The sequence below is a fragment of the Hippopotamus amphibius genome, chromosome 2 (genome assembly GCF_030028045.1).
Source record: "Hippopotamus amphibius kiboko isolate mHipAmp2 chromosome 2, mHipAmp2.hap2, whole genome shotgun sequence".
Taxonomy (NCBI): Eukaryota; Metazoa; Chordata; class Mammalia; order Artiodactyla; family Hippopotamidae; genus Hippopotamus; species Hippopotamus amphibius.
The window spans coordinates 117476692-117498633 of record NC_080187.1 but is presented as its reverse complement, the minus strand read 5'-3'; the positions used below and the strand labels follow the sequence as shown (position 1 = coordinate 117498633).

Sequence of the window (21942 nt, the reverse complement as noted above, 5' to 3'; positions counted from 1 at the left end):
ATATATATAATATAAATAAAAGAATATAAAATAAGACAGCATGCCAGAAAATGACCAATTTCCCCACAAAGCAACAATGGGAAGACTCACTGAATCCAGAAAACCTAAATAAAGGATGGCCTGAAAAACCTGGTCTCTTCTAAAATATTCTAAGGTATTTTGTTAAGGGTAACATGCTAATTACCTGATATGAATACACACACATATGCTTGTGCTAATTTGTCTCTGGCTTTCTAAAGCATAATTTTGGACGTCCTTAACATAGACTGTTAGCTTTCTCCTCTGTTCTTTAATAAACCTTGAGATATGTACATCAGGTCTGGTATATAAGCCAAGATCCTGACAGGAAACAGATGACATGCTCAAACTGGGTAATTCAGGAGAATTTAATTAAGGGACATTTTTGAAAGGTGGACAAGATTTCTAAAAGTCAATAACAAAAGATAGTACAGTTAGAAATGGCAGGGAGCCAGTACCTCCCATAGGCTGTAAGGCAAGAGTAGTTCTATGGAGAGGGCTGTCTTGAAGAGATTTTGGCAGAGGGACACAGCCAACCAGGGCTGACCCAGTTGGGAGGTTACCAGGTGTTTGGTTATTTATTGCTGTGAAACAATAATCATGTATTGTATGCACAATATTGTGGGTCACTAACTCTGGCAGGGCACAGCAGAAATGGATTATTTTTGCTTCACAAAAGCCTGGAGTCTCAGCTGGGGTGGTTTGAACAGCTGGAGATGTTTGAGACAGCTCAACAAGGGTCATATATCTGGGGCCTCAGTACGGTTGTTGGCTGAGTTCCTTCATTCTTCTCTATGATATATCTGCTGGGATTGCAACGTCCTCCAAGATGTTGTCTTCACTCACGTATCTGCCTTGGAAGGCTGGAACAGCTAGGGGATGGCCAGCATCGCTCTCTCTCCATGATCTCTCCCTATGGCTTCCTCCAGCAGGGAAGTCTCAGGGTAGTTGACTTCTGACAAGACAGCTCAGAGCTCCAAGAGTGAGGGCTCCAGGAGACCTAGGTAGTAGGGGCTGCAAGGCTTCTTGTGATGCCCTAGCCTTAGAAGTCTCAAAATGTTACTTCCACTACATGCGATTGTTCAAGCAAGTTACTTAGGCCAGCTCTGATTAAAGGGGAGAGGGGAATTAGACTCCACTCGTCAAATCTTCAACTGGAGAAATAGCACAAAAACCCTTGACAGCATGTTTAGTTTAGCATGTCCGGTTATTAAAGATTCTGAGCTCATTTCCTCCTGGCCTGCCATCTCTTGCTGATGCTCTCTATAAACCAAAACAACCAATACCCAGAGGGCAAAGGAGCTTGTTTTTTTTAATCCTACTAAAATTTAAAAATTTGAGAAAATTTACAAATTTATAAATATACAAATTTATATTATACTTTTATAATCACATGTCATATATTTATTGTTTGTTAATATTGGGTTGGTCAAAACATTCATTCGGTTAGTGAATATGTTGTTCAATAAAGTGCTTTGTGAAAATGAAAAATGTCTTTTAGTTTTACTTAAAACCAAATGAACTTTTTGGCCAACACAATACATTCTTATATTCATATTATTTTCTTAATTGAAATACAGTTAATTGACAATGTTGTGTTAGTTTCGGGTGTACAGCAAAGTGATTCAGTTTTATATATGTGTGTGTATACAAACACACACACACACATATATTCTTTTTTCAGATTCTTTTCCCTTATAGGTTATTACAAAATACTGAGTATAGTTCCCTGTGCTACACAGTAGGTCCTTGTTGGTTATCTATTTTATATATAGCAGTGTGTATATGTTAATCCCAGATTCCTAATTTATCCCACCCTCCCCCCTTTCCACTTTGGTAACCATCAGTTTGCTTTCTATGTCTGTGGGTCTATTTCTGTTTTGTCAATAAATTCCTTTGTACCATTTTTTTAGATTCCACATATAAGTAATAGCATATATTCATCTTTGTCTGACTTAGTTCACTTAGTATGATCATCTCTAGGTCCATCCATGTTGCTTCAAATGGTAGTATTTCATTCTATTTTATGGCTAATATTCCATTGTATATATGTACCACATCTTCTTTATCCATTCATCTGTCGATGGACATTTAGGTAGTTTCCATGTCTTGGCTATTGTAAATAGTGCTGCAATGAACATTGGGGTGCATGTATCTTTTTGGATTACAGTTTTCTCCAGATATATGCTCAGGAGTGGGATTGCAGGATCATATGGTAGCTCTGTTTTTAGTTTTTTAAGGAACTTCCATACTGTTCTCCATAGTGACTGTACCAATTTACATTCCCATGAACAGTGTAGGAGGGTTCCTTTTTCTCCACATTCTCTCCAGCATTTATTGTTTGTAGACTTTTTGATGATGGCCATTCTGACCGGAGTGAAGTGGTACCTCATTGTAGTTTTCATTTGCATTTCTCTAATAATTAGCAAAGATGCTGAGCATCTTTTCATGTGCCTGTTGGCCATCTGTATGTCTTCTTTGGAGAAATTTCTATTTAGGCCTTCTGCCCATTTTTTGATTGGGTTGTTTGTTTTTTTGATATTGAGCTGTATGAGCTGTTTGTGTATTTTGGAAATTAGTTTCTTGTTGGTCTCATTATTTGCAAATATTTTCTCTCATTCTGTGGGTTGTCTTTTTGTTTTGTTTATGGTTTTCTTTGCTGTGCAAAAGCTTTTAAGTTTAATTAGGTCCTATTTGTTTATTATTGTTATCTCCATTACTCTAGGAGACAGATCCAAAAAGATATTGCTGCAATTTATGTCAGAGTGTCCTGCCTGTGTTTTTCTCTAGGAGTTTTATAGTATCCGGTCTGACATTTAGGTCTTTGGTCCATTTTGAGTTTATTTTTTGTATATGGTGTTAGAGAATGTTCTAATTTCATTCTTTTACATGTAACTGTCCAGTTTTCCCAACACCACTTATTGAAGAGACTGTCTGTTCTCCAGTGTATATTCTTAGCTCCAGAGGAGCTTGTTTATGTAGTCTTTATAGGTCAGCCTTCTGGGAACAGAGTAGGACCTGAAGGAACAAACAGAAGATATCCAGCATATCCAATGACTCTCCAAACCCTCAAAAAGGCTTTCAAGCGCTGTGCTAGAGTTATATAGGAGTTTGTTCTTGAGAACATGGGAATGACCAAGAGGAGAGAATCCTATAAGCCCTTCATTGCATTTGTATTTCCTATTATTGTACCTTTCATTCTTCCAGTCTTAATCTGTGTTCATATAGAAGTGTTCTTTGGTGTGGGCTAGAATTTCATTCCCTACATACCGTCAATTATGGTACTGCAGTTTCCCATCTACAGGGAAAAAATAGACTTACCTCCAACTGGAATCCCACCATTGGAATATTCTTGCAAATCATTCTTACACAGGGTGGGTAGCAACATGTTAGTCTGTGTGTGCTAGCATGCTGAGGCTTGGGATGCAGTACATTTGTGCCTCAGGAGTCTAGCAACATTAGATACTGTGTCCCCTTCCATCGTGAGGTTCTATTTAAAAAAATTTTTTTTGGATGGAAGGCAGGGAACGGTAGAGTATCAGGTGAAGGCCTTAAACTCATACTGTACATCATTTTCTGTTTGGTTTATCTTCAGAATCAAATAGTTACTTCCTTTTTCAGCAAAGACTAGTAAAGGAGCATTCTCCTTCTATACCTTCCAGAATTTTTTGCTGTCCAGTAATTTTTAAATATATTATAGTTTCCTTTTAAACTAAGTCTTATCACAGTTTTCCAGATTCCCCAAGTCAGAAAGAGCTTTTTCCTCCTGAACTATCCACACACTTCCAGTAACAAGTAATGTAAGGCATATTCATTTCGCAACACGATGTCTGACCCTTTTCATCCTGGAATTAGGTGATTCGGAAGAATGTGTGGTAGGAATATTCATATAAGTCTCTCCCACACCAGGGCAGCGAGCAGAAACTTAACAATGAAAAGAATTGACTTTGAACCAGATAAAGATATCTCCCTTAAACCAAACTAAATGTATTCCTAACTGAACGTCCTCTTCGCTGAATCCCCAAAATGCCTTCAGCCACTCCAGTGATATTGCTGACGTCTGAGGAGGAAATTTTGGGTGTAAAGAGTCCGTTGTCTTAAACAGTCAGCAGTTAAATAATTGCAACGATGTGGCCATGTTGCTAGAAACCCACTCAGAGATTCAGAAGGGGCCCTATAAAGGAATGATCCGGAAGCTTCTGTAACGTTGGGGTACATCCACCTCTGCCCTTTTTTGCAGATGATGTTTCCTCAGGAGGAGCCGTTGCTCTTCTCTGCCTCTGTATCTAGATCAGGGACATCCTGAGTCAGCTTGGCACACAGTACACCCCAGCCCCCGCCACCTCCGCTGCCTCCCAGTGATGGATTACAGCTCATAAAGAGACGTGGTTTCCTTCCTCTCTTCCAGAAGCTCCAAATTCCTTATGAAAATTAATCTAACTCCATCCTAGGGACCTTGTTTGTGATGAAGGGGTCCCAGGGAATGGCAGCCTTTTGTTTCAACTGTCATTCCCCCTTCAAACAAGGGAACCCTTCCTATACCCCATGTACATAACTAAAGGGAAAATGTCACGTGATTTGTAGCAGCCGATCTGATTCAAAGAAACTGTCTGTCTCCTTTCTTACAGGTTGGAAGTGCTCACTGAATTTTTAATTCCCCCGCCCCCCCCAAAGGCTATCTACAGGTATTGTCTGCCTCAAGAGGCACCCTGTTACTTTTTTTAGGTGACTAAAACAAATACATGTACATATATTTATCAATTATATGCTATAACATTTTAGGTTATGATGTGGATATACACAATTTACTGTTCTCAAGGACCTTATAATCTGGTATTCAATGCTTAACATTTAGCACCTAGCATGTACCAGAGAGTATTGTGGGAGCTGGCGACCCAGTGGTGAATAAAACAAACTCAACTTTATGGAGCTTACAGACATCTGGAATAAACAAACAAATAATATAGACTATAATGTCCAGAGTAGATAAGTGTATCAAGAAAAATACAGCTGTGTTTGGCAGTGGTCTGATTGTGTGTCCTATTTACTTACTCAGAAGACCCTTCTGAGATGATACGTGAGCAAAGATCCACATTAATTGAGATGTGGAGCTATGCAACTATTTGGGTTTTTTTTTTTTTTAAGTCAGAGTGAGCAATCTCCCCAATTTGGGAGATTTTTTTTAATCTTAATAACAATAAAAACTGTTAATGAGTCACAAGAATAGTATATAAGACATAAGAAACCTTACTCATTCATTCATTCAGTTATGTTCCTAGGGATACAGATATGAACACAAGGTCTTAGAAGGGTGTGACTAAGACTAGCATGAATAAGACACAGGGCCTGCCCTCCAGGAGCTCCTATCCTGATGTGGAAATAAATTTCAAGTAGAGGATTACAGTACAGTGCAAAGGTTGGGCATGTGCTATGAGATTTCTTAAGAGGTATACTAAATGAGCCTTGGGTGAGAAGTGGGGCCTGTTAAGGCCTGGGAGTATGAGTTTGCTGGAGAACTTAATCTCTAAATGAAATTCAGAGGAAACAGTAGGAGTTAGCAAGAAGCCAAAGAGAGCACATTTCAGCCTTGTGCAAAGTCCTGGGAAACTGAGAATATGCTACATTTAAAGAACTGTGGCACTGATGCTTCTGCCAGTGTGAACCCGGTTCAGGCCACACATGGCTTTATATGTCCCACTGAGAAGATTGTCCTCTGGTTAGAGGGGATAACGGGGAAACACCAAAATGTTTTAAGACGGAAGTGACTCCAGCAGGCTTACACTTTGCAAAGATCACTCTGCCTGCGACATAGAGAACGCATGGCTTCAGGATTGAGGACAGGAAGTGGGTTGGAGAAAGGGGATGGATTTAAGAGCTGTGATATAAGATCAGTCTTTAGGACTCCATGATTGGCTGGAAAAAGAGAAAATTACAAAATAAATTATTTACACCAAAAAGGTGGCTTCAGAGAATGGATTTGGAGTCAGTTTTGAACCATATGCTGGATTTGAATAGATGGAGTAAGGAGTTTAATAGAAGGGAGAGGGCTAGAAGTCCCTTCATGTAGTTAATTTCCAGGTAAGAACTACTGAGCTCTAACTGAGTGCTGGGCACTCTGACTACTAAGGTATATTTATTATATCACATAGTAGTCAGAACAAGTCTATGTGAGCCATTGTTATTCCTGTTACAGAGAAGGAAGCTGAGGCACTGGGCAGTCACCCAGCTGGAAAACAGGATGATACAAACTTCCAATCTAGACTATAAAAACCAGAGCCATTATTTTATAACCATTTCTTATTTTACCAAAAAAAAAAAATGTATTTCCCACCAGACCATAGGTGAAGTAACTTTTGACTGTTTAAGATATACAAAAAACCAAATTCACTCTCAGCATAAAATAAACAAACCAGAATATTGTTACTACTGAAGAGATGCAAAAAGTCTGCTGCAGACTCTGAAAGCATTCAAAGAAGAATTTCCCAAAATGTTTTGAGCAATGGCAATACCATTCATAAAATCATATGGCCTTCCAAGGTAACTATTGCAGAGAGAAAATCACTTGCATTGATCAATTCTAGAGTTTTAAGACATTATTGAAATGTTTTTCGGTTTCGCAGACCTAATATGAAAGAAATTTTGCAGGTTTTACTCTCATGCTAGAATAGCTTGCACAATACTTCTAATATATGCACCACCTCAGTGATTTCATGGACAGGGAAGAATGAAAACAAATGAACTGAAGGAATTGGGGCCTGTTCTGTGGAGTATTTCCTTCTTTCAACTGATTTATTGATGACTCTTCTTGGAAGTGCTATTATTTAAAGAGAACATTTTATGTAAGCATAGCTGGAAATTTTATCCTAGAACTTCCAGATTGGAACGGCTGCACATCATCTCCTGTCAATATATTATTCATTTCCCTGTAAGAAAGGAATGGGAAAATTCAGTCACTGTGACTATATCTATTAATATAAAGAATGAACTTCTGGCTTCATCTAGATCTTCATACAGCCTTTGTTTACTTAAAAAATGGAGTATTTTCAAGGCATCTATCAAAGTTGAGTGAAAAATTTTGCACACTTATTATCCCTAATTTGGGGGTCTTGTTTGAGTTTTAATTGATTTTGTTAAATTGTAAAATGTTGATTTTTGTTTTCAAAGAATTGAGTCAAAGAAGTTTATCCAAAAGCTACTCCTAAAAGATGAAAGTTATCTCCAGTCATGAGGTTCTTTCTTTTTCTCTGGCATAATAATTAAACCACACCTTTCCTTACACATTTGGAAAGAGGCAGGCTTCACAACGGTGTCTATGCAGCCATCCGAGGTTTTCTAAATGAGACTGAGCATCAAGTAAAAAATTTTCATCTGTAACTTATAAAGGAAGAACAAATGATTCTGTAGGCTAGACTCAAGATCAACAAACCTATCTCTTTTTTTTAATACACATTTTGTTCCTTTAACCTTTAAAGAGTCTATTTTAAATGACTTACTTTTAGACTGGTTTTCAGTTAAGTGTGTCACACCTGGATGCAGTTAACTTAAAAGTGTTTCACTCCTTGCTATTTCTTTCTAAACTAATTATTTTATTTTTAGTCACTCTGACTAGCGCAGGATATCTTCTCTAGAGAATGAAATCTTTTCTGTAATATGAAAGTGGATGAAAAGAGTACAGATTTGTTCTGGATATAGGTGTTTTAGGTTATTTTACGCTTCTGTGAATGGTTAATATTATTTATCAATTAAAATGACATCACTCCTCTGTTTAACATATTCTCCATATGCAGGTGAAAGGGCAGTGAGGAGCCTCGAGAGTTCCTGAGGTTGATCTGCCCTGAGACAGGACTTCAAAGCATTATCAGAAGATGGTTGTCCACCTCATTTGTAAAAGTCTCTAGGGAAAAATTCCACAGTTGGTTTTCATCACGAGTCCATCTGTGTTGCACCCTTCTGTCAGGAAAGTGTGTCTAGTATCTGTCCGGAATCTCTCCTGTTTTAATGTAAGTCCATTTCCTCTACGTGTGACCTTCCTTGATACAGAGAACAGCTGCTTGCCATCCTCTGTGTAGTATCCTTTCACATGGATCAGCCTTTGTATATCAAACTGAATTCTTGGCTGCTTCAAGGGACTTAGGTAGAAAACCCTAGGTTTGATTTGAGGGGAAAATGCTGTGTACTGATTGGAATCATTGCACTGCACTATAACATAGTTTTATTATTCATAGTTTGGCTCTGTCTTTGAAACTTAGACTTATGATCTGATTTAAATTCACACATTTAAGATATTAGGCTGATCTCTACTGTGTGACAACTTGAAACATGTACTCCAACACTGTCCTCAGAAAACTGCTATGTCACATGAACTTAGTGCTGCTAAGAATAAACGGTGATGTTAAGTGTGATATGACTTCCAAAGACTACTAAAAGAAATAACCCTTCCCCAGAGATCAGTTGCTGACATATTTACATACATACAATGAGCAAAAGTATTTCCAAAGTACTCTAAGGAAAAGCCCAGGACTTCCCTGGTGGCGCAGTGGGTAAGAATCCACCTGCCAATGCAGGGGACATGGGTTTGATCCCTGGTCCGGGAAGATCCCACATGCTGTGGAGCAACTAAGCCCATGTGCCACAACTACTGAGCCTGCACTCTAGAGCCCACAAGCCACAACTATTGAGCCCGCATGCCTAGAGCTGTGCTCTGCAACAAGAGAAGCCACCCCACTGAGAAGCCTGCACACTGCAACGAAGGGCACCCCCCGCTTGCCACAACTAGAGAAAGTCCGTGCACAGCAACGAAGACCCAACCAACCAAAAATAAATTAAAAAAAAGAAAAAGCCCACATTTCTTTTTAAAATGACCCAACAAATATCTACTGAACCCATGCTATGTCCCAATCACTGTGCTTTATTATACAATATTATTCTAAATGGATTCCTGAGGTGGTCTCCATGATCCCCTCATCCTGCTGTTTACACTCAGGTATGATCCCTTCCCCTTATGTGAGGGCAAAACCTTGACTTGCTTCTTTCAACTGAAAAAAAATGTTCAACCTAAAAGTTGACAATTATGTTTTAATCAGTGGCCTTATGGAGGACTATAGGATACATCCTCTCAAACAGCTCTGAGGAACTATTCCATAGAGGTAAGGGAGGAGCCAGGACATAGAGGATTTTCTGCTGGGAAAACAAAACAAAACAAAACCATGCAGTCAAACATCAAAAGACTACTGCTAATCACACCCCCCCCCAAAAAAAAAAAAAACAAACAAAAACCCCAGACATTTCAACTTAATGATTTTTAGTGCTTTGCTATATATGGGAAGATGCAAGAGTCTGGGCTTATAGAAATTATTCCTTTGTTATGCATCTTAACTATCAATATCTAGGGCCAGTATTCTGCTTTTCTCCATGCTGTATTCCCCTCTGAGCACACTGTTGGGGCAGCTGCAGTGGCTCATGGCTTGATGGCAGGCAACATTCATTGTTTACTGAAATGGCAGGCAACTTTTTTCTGTCCACACTTCCACAAATATAATATGGCAAAGGTACGTATGCATGTAAGTATGTGATTGTGTATATGTGACTGTTTGATTATATTATTATAAGTTTATACTGCTCATCTTGCTGGAGGCTCTCTCCCTTGCTGGCTTTGAGGAAGCAACTGGACATGTTGGGAAACTCCATGTGGCAAGGCACTGACAGTGGTTTTGAGAAGCAGAGAGGGGCCTCCAGCCAATAATCTAAAAAGGCCTTCAGGAAGCACCCAGCAAGAAAAAGAATTTCTCAGTTCTACAATCACAAGAAATTGAATTCTGCCAACAGCCTGAGTAATCTTAGAAGAGGATCCTTCTCCAGTTGAGCCTCAGATGAGACTGAAGCTCTGGCTAACACCTTAATGCCTTGTGAGACACCTCTGAGCAGAGGACCCAGCTCAACCAACCCAAACTTCCAATTCACAGAAACGGAGGTAACAAATGTGTGTTGCTTTAAGCCACTAATATTGTGGTAATATCATTGCATAGCAATAAATAATAAGGAGCTCCTCGGTCTTTGTCTTTCTTGACCTTGAAATCTTTGAAGCATAGAGGCCAGTTATTTTGTAGAATGTCTCTCAGTCTAGGTGTGTTTTATATAAATCCCTCCATCTCATCCTCGTGATTAGATTCATGCTTTTGGCAGTAATGACATAGAAGTAATGTTGTGTTCTTCTCAGTATATTCTATTAAAAGGTGTATACTGTTAGTCTGTCCCAGTATAAGTGATACTAAATCAAATCACTTGGTTAGAGAGGTATCCAACAGGTCTCTTTGTTGTAAAGATACTATTTTCCCACGATAAATAATAAGCAACCTGTGAAGAGATACTTTTATTTTAATTTTTATTTGGAGTGTAATTGATTTACAATTTTTATTTGGAGTATAATTGATTTACAATGTTGTGTTAATTTCTGCTGTACAGCAAAGTGAATCAGTTATATGTATACATATATCCACTCCTTTTTAGATTCTGTTCTCATATAGGTCATTACAGAGTATTAGAGTTCCCTGTGCTATATAGTAGGTTCTTATTAGTTATCTATTTTATATATAGTAGTGTGTATATATCAACCCCAACCACCCAATTTATCCCTCCCCCCCTTACCCCCTGGTAATTATAAGTTTGCTTTATATATCTGTGACTTGTAGATAAGTTCATTTGTACCTTTTTTAGATTCCACATATGTGATATCATATGATATTTGTCTTTTTCTGTCTGACTTACTTCACTCAGTATGATAGTCTCTAGGTCCATCCATGTTGCTGCAGATGGCATTATTTTATTCTTTTTTATGGTTGAGTAATATTCCACTGTATGTATGTGTGTATACACACACACACACACACACACCCCACATCTTCTTATCCATTCCTCTGTCAAAGGACATTTAGGTTGCTTCCACATCCTGGCTAAATAGTGCTGCAGTGAACATTGGGGTGCATGTATTTTTTTGAATTATAGTTTTCTCCAGATATATGCCCAGGAGTGGGATTGCTGGATCATATGGTAGCTCTGTTTTTAGTTTTTTAAGGAACCTCCATACTGGTTGGACCAATTTACATTCTCACCTACAGTGTAAGAGTGTAAGAGGGTTCCCTTTTCTCTACACCCTCTCCAGCAATGGTTTGTAGAGTTTTTGATGATGGTCATTCTGACTAGTGTGTGAGGTGATACCTCATTGTCATTTTGATTTGCATTCCTCTAATAATTAGTGATGTTGAGCATCTTTTCGTGTGCCTGTTGGCCATCTGTATGTCTTCTTTGGAGAAATGTCTATTTAGATCTTTTTCCCATTTTTTGATTGGGTTGTTTGTTTGCTATTGAGCTGATGAGCTGTTTATATATTTTAGAGATCAATCTCTTGTCAGTCACTTTGTTTGCAAATATTTTCTCCCAATCTGTGGGCTGTCTTTTTGTTTTGTTTGTGGTTTCCTTTGCTGTGCAAAAGCTTTTAAGTTTCATGAGGTCCCATTTGTTTATTTTTGTTTTTATTTGCATTGCTCTAGGAGGTGGATGAAAAAAGATCTTCCTGCAAGTTATGTCAGAGAGTGTTCTGCCTATGTTTTTCTCTAAGAGTTTTATAGTATCTGGCCTTACATTTAGATCTTTACTCCATTTTGAGTTTATTTTTGTGTATGGTATTACAGTGTCCTACTTTCATTCTTTTACATGTAGTTGTCCAGTTTTCCTAGCACCACTTTTTTTTAATTTTTAATTTTTTTATTTTTTACAATAAACTGCATATAGAGTGTACAATTTGTTATCCCAATCTCCCAATTCATCCCCCCCCAACCCTCCCCACTTTCCCCACTTGGTGTCCATATGTTTGTTCTCTACATCTGTGTCTCTGTTTCTGCCTTGCAAACTGGTTGATTTGTACCATTTTTCTGTAGTCCACATATATGTGTTAATATACTATATTTGTTTTTCTCTTTCTAACTCACTTCACTCTGTATGACAGTCTCTAGGTTCATCCATGTCTCTAAAAATGTCGCAGTTTCATTGCTTTTTACAGCTGAGTAATATTCCATTGTATGTATGTACCACATCTTCTTTATCCATTCATCTGTTGATGGACATTTAGGTTGCTTCCATGTCCTGGCTATTGTAAATAGTCCTAGCACCACTTTTTGAAGTGACTGTCTTTTCTCAATTGTATATTCTTGCCTCCTTTGTCATAGATTAGGTGACCATAGGTGTGTGGGTTTATCACTGGACTTTCTATCCTGTTCCATTGATCTATATTTCTGTTTTTATGCCTGTATCATACTGTTTTGATTACTGTAGCTTTGTTGTATAGTCTGAAGTCAGGGTGTCTGATTCCTCCAGTTCCATTTTTCTTTCTCAAGATTGCTTTGGCTATTTGGGGCCTTTTGTGTTTCGATATAAAGTGTAAAATTTTTTGTTCTGATTCTGTGAAAAATGCTATTGGTAATTTGATAGGGATTGCATTGAATCTGTAGATTGCTTTGGGTAGTCATTTTGTAGTCATTTTGGGTAGTCATTTTGTAGTCATTTTGTAGTCACTTTGACAATATTGATTCTTATGTGAGGAGATGCTGTAAGCTATGAAAATATCCCATCCATCATCAGTCTCAATAATTAGTTTTAGTAACCATTAATATTTTTCTAATTACGTGATTCTTTTTATATTTATTTGTTGGTGTTCTACTGTAAGAAACATCCCTTTCTCTTCTGTTTATTTGGTTATCTAGTTATTTATTTATATCAGTATGGAATCACAGTTTCTTATGTTAGTCAATGGTTTAAAATTTGTTGCAATCAATATATATTTTGATATTCCAATTGCTTTAGATATGTACATTGGAAGCCCCTTTCAGATATGTTCTCTGTTCTGATATGTTGGCATCATTTTTATTTTCTTATTTTCTGTCCAAACAAGATTTTCCAGGCACATTTTGTACTTTTCCTGACACAAACCTGGAATCTTTTCTCCAAAGACTCCTGGTTTCTTTTAAAGTGAATAATGGTATTTAGAAACCAAATCTGGGACGAAGTGTACTCATTGCCACATGAATGTCATTGCTTCTAGTATCTCTCAGTGACGGTGAAGTATATACTTAGATAAGTTTAACAAAATACATGTAAGACGTGCACTAAAAACTACAAGACATTGCTGGGAGAAATTTAAAAGATTGGAATAAATGAATAAATATACTATGTTACTAGATTCTAGGACCCAGTGTTATTAAGATGCCAATTATGAAGCTGTCTTCTGCTTAGCATCTCAGAAGGCTGCAACCAGTTTATTGGCTGGCATTGTGGTCTTATCTAGGCTTGACTGGGGAAATATCTGCTTCTGCACTCACTCCAGTTGTTGGTGGAATTCAGTTCCTTGCAGTTATAAGACTGAGGAATTCATTTTGTTGCTGGATGTAGCTCCGTGTAGGCTGTCAGCTGGAGGCTGTCCACAGCTCTTAGAAACTGCCTGCATTTCCTTGTCATGTGGGATTTCCCCACATGACACATGCACACACACACACATTTACTTTTTAACCTCCAATTCCATTTCAACACCACAATGTACCTTCTAGGCTTCCCCTTCAACAATGAGAAACCTAGATTGCATTATATGTGCAAATGTGTTTACTCAGTTTTCTCAAGCCTAGAGTATATAGGTTCGCTGCAAGGACACAGAAGCTGCTATGTGGTATTTGAACAAAACAAAACAAAAGGCAGGAAAGATGTCATGACTTTTATAATTTGTGTTCTCTTTTTTGGAAAAGGAATTTGATTATCCATGGTTTTGTTCGTTTTTTCTAGTTGTATGAATAAAACCTTTAGCAGCAGAAGTCGGTAAAAATCATGCAGAACCTTTTAAGCCATGGTAGAGAGTTTGGGTTTTATTCAATGGGAATGCATTGGAGGGCTTTCTGTTAAGTTGTTGCATGTTTGTTTGTTGTAAGTAGTATTAATATCGTTTTCCAAGTTATTTCCTAGTAATGTTTATCACTTACTCATTCTTCAGCTTACTCTACAACAAGATAGACATGCTTAGAGCAATCCATACCAAAAAGTTAGAAAATACATAAAATAATGGAGCAAATAAATGGGATAAAGAATTAATGGAGCTGGAGAACAAAAGGCCAGGGTGAGGCCAGTTCAAAATATGCTTAACTTTAAGTACTTTAAAGTTACAAGACGTACTGTTTTCTCTGAGTTTTCTAGAGACTAGAACAGTTTGAAATGCCTCATCCCCCATCCCTTGAGATATACTCACTCAGGTAACAGGCCTTCACAGTAACCCTCAACCCAGCATCTATGCCACGCAGAATTGAGACTCACTGATGGGAGAGTCCATGGATTGTTTTTCTTGCACAAATTTTTCGGAAGCCTTCCTGGTTGCTGATAATTTAACCCTTTGAGGTTAGGAAAGAAAATGGACATTTGGATAATGCCTGTTTAGTTAATCATGGTAGCCAACCAAGGCAAGAGATTCAAGCCAAAAATTCACTCCATCTTTAGTAGGACATAGAATTTTAAATTATAATTGACCTCTTGAGAGGAGAAATGCATGGCTTTCCACAGGGAAAAACTGAGCACTGAGGAGAAAGTCTTTATTCCATGAGCACCATAATCACTATCATAGTAACAAATTAGAAGAGAACTTTCATTTTAAAATCGGATATAATTTATCATGCATTACTTCATGCTATACTCCTTTGCTTGTTATTGGTTTGTGGCTACTTGCATACAATAATGAAGTTTCAAAGAAACTGAAGTTACAAAAGGACAATTATTTAATGCAGGAAGTATAAACCATTGCATTGGGGGACTGGAAGACATTTTTTAAAGTTCTCATATTATCTGTTGAATTATGTGTTTCTACACAGTGAGTAATGTCTTACATTCTTGCCAACAGTGTTTTGAAAGAAGTTTGTTAAAAGTATGTCAGCTAAATCACTTTTAGGATATCACTGCTAATGGTGTCGTTCACACGTTGTGAAACACACAGCTCCAGTTTAATTCTGCCAAAAAAATTAGGTCATTGCAAAATACCATATGAAAACTGCAGGGAGACAGGGATGAGGATAAAGCAAAGGAAGACACCAATTCTTTTTTGTAAAGCATAATAGGGATAGGACAAAACCGGGTAGGAAGGCTGAGCCCTTTTAAACAGATACTTTTTTCCGTGGTGTGTGTGTGTGTGTGTGTGTGTGTGTGTGTGTGTGTGTGTGTGTTAATTCCAGTTGAGTACAGATGATGAATTAATTTAAAATTGGGCTAACTGGCTGTTCTGCACTGTACCTGGGTAGTTCCCGTACCTTCAAGTTCACCTAATGGTACGGAGATGCCCTTGTTTTCTGACTTCATACAGAAACCATCGTGATTATTGTATCTCAATTTACTTTTTTCTTTTTCCAGTCAAGAAAGGGGGCTTAATGCAAATTAAGCCTTTGATGCGAAGGCACATAATTTATAATCATGATTGTTATTATTAACATTAAATCGCGGGAATGGCTTTGTTGGAAGTTACCCACCAGGACCCGCAAATCTATTTCGGTGACACACGCCCCAACTCTCCTCACCGAGGCGTGGTGCTTGGCTGGCGCGCTCTGAGCCACTGCGCTGGATGAGCTCCGAAGGAGGTGGTCCCCGCTCCTCCCGAAACCACGCGCTGGGCTGGGAGAAAGCGAGGCGGGACAGTCATTGCTCTCCCTGGCCCGGGCTACCAGCACCTCTCACTTTCGGGAGAAACTTCCCCCGGCTGCCGCTCTCTGGGCTTGGGATGGGTCTCCACAGCGCGCCCTTCCCTGTCCTGGAGTGGGACGCTCAGCGAACACACACACCCACAGTCACCTTTGCGCGCTCGTCCGGAGCCGGCCGGCACACAGCGCACCCCAGCGGCCGCGTGGCTGCCTTCTAGTCCTGGCCACTAGGCTCCCGCAGAGCTCGCCAGTCGCCGCCGCGCGCGCCTCGGAATCTGGGGACTCGAGAGCCTGCGAGAGCCAGTCTCAGCCAGACCCCAGGGAGAGCGCAGGGCTGCGGCACCCCGCCCCGCCCGCCACACCTGGGAGCGGTGAGGACCGGGAGAGGCGGGGCGCGGCAGGAGGCTGCCCCGGTGCCTGAGCAGCGCCGCCGAAAGCCGGCCGGACTGGAGCGGGGCGAAGGGGGAGAGTCTCGAGGCCGAGTCCAGCTCCTCCAAGGGAGGGACCCCAGCTGGGGTGGAAAACCTGCACGGGGGAGCCGCAGAGACGCGCCGCGCTGATCATGGAGTGGGCTGGCCCCGGCTCCGCGCGGCCGCAGCAGCAGTAGGACCAGGAATCGGTCGAAGCGTGGCTGGACGATCACTGGGACTTTACCTTCTCTTACTTTGTTAGGAAAGGCACCAGGTAAGAAGAGGTCCCGTGGAAGACCCGGCCGGGGCATGGAGCGTAACCTGGGGCTGATCTCTGTCCCTTATTGAATTTTCCCCTTCGTTAACCATTAAACAGTCTCCACTCTCAGGCCCTTTGCCTTTGAAGTAGGGCCGTGATCCTGTTACGGTGTAGAGACCTCGACTTTAAGGCGAGTACAGCCGAAAACCCCAAGCGTCGGATTCGATCCAACTTGCACAAAGTTCAAATCCAAAAATGAACGTGCCGGACCCCCCTCTCCCTCCCTCCCTCCCCCCAACACGCTGGCAGCCCTGGTATTCCCTGGGAGCAAGACTATTTTCCTATGCCTGCGCTCACGGGCCTTCCTCTAGCCCTGCTCTAGCCTCCTGGTTCCCCTAAATCTCCTTAGCGAAACCAAAAACAGTTTTTGAGCCCCTTCCCTGCCGCTCCGGAAGCACCATTTCCAATGCGGTCCCTGTGGCTCCGCTCCTCCCCCGTCCCCCTTCGCCCCGGCCCTGGCGGGGCGGGGAAGCCCGGGTAGGGCATGAGACCACGAAGAAGCCCCAAGGGCAGCAACATGCCAGAACCTTCCCAGAGTGAGTGCTGTCGTTTTTTTGCCCCCTTCCAGTCCCCTGGTTGTCCCGCGCTCCTCCTCTCGGCCGCTTTTGCGCGCAAGGCGGCGCCGCCGAACGGGCTCCGTGGAGGGGTTCGCGGCGCGCACACAAAGGACGGCGCGGAGGCGCGGCGGGGAGCGGACCCTGGGGGGGGGGGGGGGTGACAGGTCCCGCGGCCCGGGACAACCCCAAAGTCCAGCTCTTCCTGGTCCGGAGCCAAGCGCCAGGGCGGCTGCTGCGGAGGGCGGGGAGGAGAGAGAGACTATCCTTCGGGAGGCGGCTGCTCAGCGGGCAGTCGGGGCGCGCGTGGGAAACGCTCGCGGGAGACTTGGAGAGGAATCGCGGCTGAAGCCGAGGGGCTAGGAGGGCGAAACGCAGAGTGCCCGGCGGCCGGGTGCCCCGAAGCCGGGGGAGTTGGTGCGAAGCCCGGCCGGCCGCTGCGCGCGGCGCGGGGCTGACTCCAGACGCACCCCTTTGAAGGAGGGGCCGGGATCTCGGCGTCGCCGGCTCCCGGCAGCGGCCCTCGGGCAGCTGGCGCTGGCCGCCTCTCCGGGAGGGAGACGCGAGCGGGGTGGTGATGGTGAAGGGGCCGGCTGGGGCTGGACGCTGGGCTCCCACCCGCCGGTGCACCGCCGCGACTCGGCCGGGCGCTCCCCGCCAGGGGGCGGCGCAGCGCGGGGCGAGCGGGCGGCGGCGGGCGGCGGCGCGACGGCGGGGGCGGTAGGGGAGCCGGCTTGGAGTCGCTGGCCTCACCTGGGCACGTGGTCGGCCCCCAGCCCCCACCCCCACGGCGCCTCCTCGAGTCCAGGGTCCGCCGACGCCGCCTCATCTGCATCTCCAACTCGCCACGTTTGCTATGTTGCCTTTTGGAGACAAAACAAGGTACTTCCTTAAGCATCCTCCCCCTCTTTCCCCACTTTCCCCGGGGGCGCGGTGGGGGCCGGGTGCAGGGTGCTTGCACCCAGGTCACACCGGCGGGGCGATGCTTCGTTGAAAATGTGCTCTGTGACATTTCTGTCTTCCTCTACCTTCCTGCAGATGTAATACTCTGAGGTCTTAGATGGGACGCTTTTTAACTCCGTTGCTCCTAACGAATGTTCAGTGGGTGTCGATTTGATCACTTTTGGGGGGTTTTAACAGAGGCGATGGCTTCAGGACAGATCTTATCTCCTCTGGTTAATTACTCAGCCTTCCTTTTAAAATCCTCTTCCCGCTTTCGCCTTCTATCAAAATACTAAATCTGGAGCGACCCAGGGGATAAATCCTGAATGGAAAGTGGTTCCCTTTCGAAGGGCACTTTTCTGCGGGTTTGGGGTGAGGCACTAAGACCATCTAGGTCTGGAATTATCGATTGCTGGGAGCCAGCAGTTTTGAGAGGTCTCCTCCTCCGAGGCCATCTGTCCCCGTTTTCCTTTCACCCTTGCATACTTCCACCCTTCCGCCCTTAATGAATTATAGCGCATAGTATAATGCGGAGTGGGCAGGAGAACGGGGCTGATATTTTAAATGTGTAGAGGGATGTTCTTTAGGCAGATTATTAAGAAAGAACAAAATTATTTATTTTAAACTCAGCGTAAATATCCTTTTTCTTTTTTTCTCCCCTCTCCCTTTAAAGACATAAACTTGGGATTGTTTGGTGGTAGCTTTTAACTCATACATAACAACACTTCACTTTGAGAGCCCGCCAAAAGTTTGAGAGTAACGTTTTTTTTTTGTTTTTTTTTTGTTGGTTTTTTTCCGGAAAATAAATTGAATGAGTTGTTACATTTCTTTTCACATTACTTTTTTCTCCCAAATAGCACAGGATTAAAATCCCAGTTCTCAAAATTACACTGCTTAGCGTAAAATGTAGATCATCTGAGACTTTGTTAAAGGTTTTCTCTTCAGTTAGGGTTTTTATATCATAGTTGATGTGGACAATACGCTGAAACGCTTTCTGTGGTATCTATGTGTGTGTATGTAATCTTGGGAGAAGAGTTTATGTTGAGTTCAAGTTGAAAAACGAAAGTGTAAGATAATCAAGAGTAGTGTAGGCCCTCAATTTTAGGAGTTATAGATAAAGCGCTGAAAGTAGTCAGTGTGAAGAATATAATCTGTCTTGTCTGTAGCCAGAGATTTTTCACGGAACAGAACTCCAGTTTGGGCTTCTATTTGATGGCATGACCTGGAGACACAGAATGAGAGGTTGAACATTAGCAAATTATAAAAATGCCAACCTGCTGAACACAGTGTGATTCACATGGTTGTGGTAAAAGCTTATTGGAGACACTTTGTTTACAGCTGTTTTTTGTTGTGGTTTTTGGTTTTTGGTTTTTAACGAAAAGCTCACATTACTTTGCTTTTTCCCCTTTTGTTAGACTATGTATAAAATGAACACTGTATGTGATTTGGGAAACCCTTGAAAGAGAATAGTTCTGTAGAGGCATTTGGTGTGTTTTAAGATTTAAAATAAATTTGCATTCACTTAGAATGGCCACCTGTGCCTGTAAACAGGCTCCTTGGTAGAATTATTTCTACCTTATTTGATTTAATTGTTGTTTGACATTCATGCATGCTTCTCTGTTCTCTCCCCAAACGGAATGGTCTGCACTCAATAGTAAGTCATTGAATAGAAGGCAGGTTCTGGCCCTCCTTAACTCTCATGTAAACACCTGTGAATTTTGGTTGACCTTGAAAGCAATTATCGCTGCTATATTTTACATTATTTCCTATAATTATCTTTCCTTAAAAGCTATAGCTTGTAGCACACAAATAGATGCTTTTTAGCAATCAAAACCTGTTTCAGTGAATTTTGAGAGTGTCAGTTGAACATTTCATAATATAATCTATTGGCATAAAAATTAACTTGAGACTAGTAACTAAAACCTATGGAAAACTTCCACCCTCGCTATTATAGAAAACTTTGCAGTCCTGCAGGTTTGGGATGCTGTGTGCATTAAGGGCTTTAATGCTTGTACATTCACAGATGGAGCCTTTTTGGTGCTAATGCCACTTTAACAGCTGTTGTTATTCTTGACAGCATATTAGAATAATTTATCTTTCATTAGTTACTAATCAGCTCTGTGATTGTGGGCGATGTTTTTGATCCTTTAGTATTGTAGGGGTAATATGATTGACTTTTATTGCTTTGTTTTGCACTAGGCAAAAGCTTGAGAATATTTGGCATATACTGGAAATAGGAGATATTAAGTGAGGACAACTTTTTATGACTACTTGGATCAAAGTCCAGAAACAGAAGTTTTACACTCCCATGTAGTTTTCTATGATAGACTTTTTATTTGACATTGCAAAGCTGTGGTGAATTAGTTGATGTTTCAGGTCCTGTGTTTGGGATTTTCTTTTTCTCTTTCTTTCTTTTTCTTTTTTCTTTCTTTCTTTCTTTCTTTCTTTCTTTCTTTCTTTCTTTCTTTCTTTCTTTCTTTCTTTCTTTCTTTCTCTTTCTCTTTTTCTTCCTTCCTTCCTTTCTCTCTCTCTTTCTTTCTTTTTCTTTCTCTTCCTTCCTTCCTTTCTTCCTTTCTCTCTTTCTCTCTCTCTTCCTCTCTATCTCTCCTTCTCTCTCTCTCTCTCTTTCTTCCTTCCTTCCTTCCTTCCTTCCTGTGTCTGTCTCTCTCTGTGTGTGTGTCTCTAAAAGCTATAACCTTTTATTTGCATGATATTTATCTTAAAGTCAGATGATGGGTGTAAAATAAATCTTGCTATTCGATCTTAAAAATGATTGTTTCTGTGATCATATAGGAATATAAACTTTTCACAATTTTCAAACGAGTTGCTAAGCATATTTTGTTAAGCAGTCACTAATACTGAAGATAATAAAGTCCTGTGGGCATTGACTCAGTCTGGCTTTGATATTATTTCTATTTTCATTATGGTAATTCTGGTGTAATAATGTCCTTTTATCCGTGTATTGCTTATGACCAGGGTCCTTATAGCCAGCTCTAAGACACCTTTTAGTGCCCTAAAAATACTCATGTGGATTGAATTTGCATAGGATTGAATCTGGAAGAATCCATAGGAGCCCCTGAAATGTTTCTCATTGCTCTTCTATCACCAGTGTTCTCAGGGTTTCATATTCAGTTCCATTTTGAAAGCCCCCAATACAAGATCATGATTCCTAAAACTGTGGCAGAACTAATCAGTGGCAATTAGTCATTCAAATCTATTTGCTTAGTGTAACACTTAAATAGGCTTGTAGTACAATTCAGTAGCTTTTTTTTGTTTTTGATCTGAAGATCTATAGAGATGGCCAGTATTTTCTTAATATTGTTTTCAGTACCTAAAGATGAGCAGTGTTTAGCATTTTGATTATGTTGTGCAACCAAATTTCCTTTCTAAATAGTTCCACCTGAAGAAATGACTTGAGTCTGGTTTCTGATACGATTTCTTTTAAAATATATGAAAATGCTTTCAAGTTGTATGGGTAAAGTTTGTACCTTCACCCTTATCTGATTACAGAGAGTATGTCTTACTAAGATGCATGCTTCCCTTCTTCTAGATTTGAAAACACGAATTAACCTAAACATGCTTGAACTTCCTAATACTTTTTAATAATGCTTGGGAAAGAGTTCTTTCATACGAGAAAAGTCTTTAAAAAAACTGCTTGGTATTTATTAGTTTGTCCCTCAAATATTTTTCAAACTAACAATTTATTAAACCCCTAACTGTTGCGTTAAGTTAGATTTTTTCTTTGTTCTCAGGGCTAATTGTAGGATAAAAACTCTTGCTTTGGTAAGGGCTTCAGGGCAATTAAATAAATCACTGAGTTGATTGATAGTGGACGGTTGAAAAATGACTAATTTTTGAATTTAGACTGCACACTAGCTACTGACTTTGCAGGACTTCCTATGAGATTACTTTAGCTGGACAGATGTTGATTCAGTTGATCAATGTTACAGCTGATTGATGTGGCCTTGGAAATATCTGTTAAATCAGAT

At 40.9% G+C, this 21942-nt stretch overlaps 1 protein-coding gene across 1 annotated transcript in view; it reads left to right on the top strand.

The window, feature by feature from the left end:
- Positions 1 to 16290: 16290 nt before the first annotated feature.
- The window catches only part of LOC130844454 (cGMP-specific 3',5'-cyclic phosphodiesterase-like), a 41094-nt gene continuing 35442 nt past the window's right edge, over positions 16291 to 21942 (top strand). Inside the window, 1 exon segment of the mRNA XM_057720698.1 lies at positions 16291 to 16412. Within this exon segment, the coding sequence (XP_057576681.1) occupies positions 16291 to 16412 (122 nt within the window).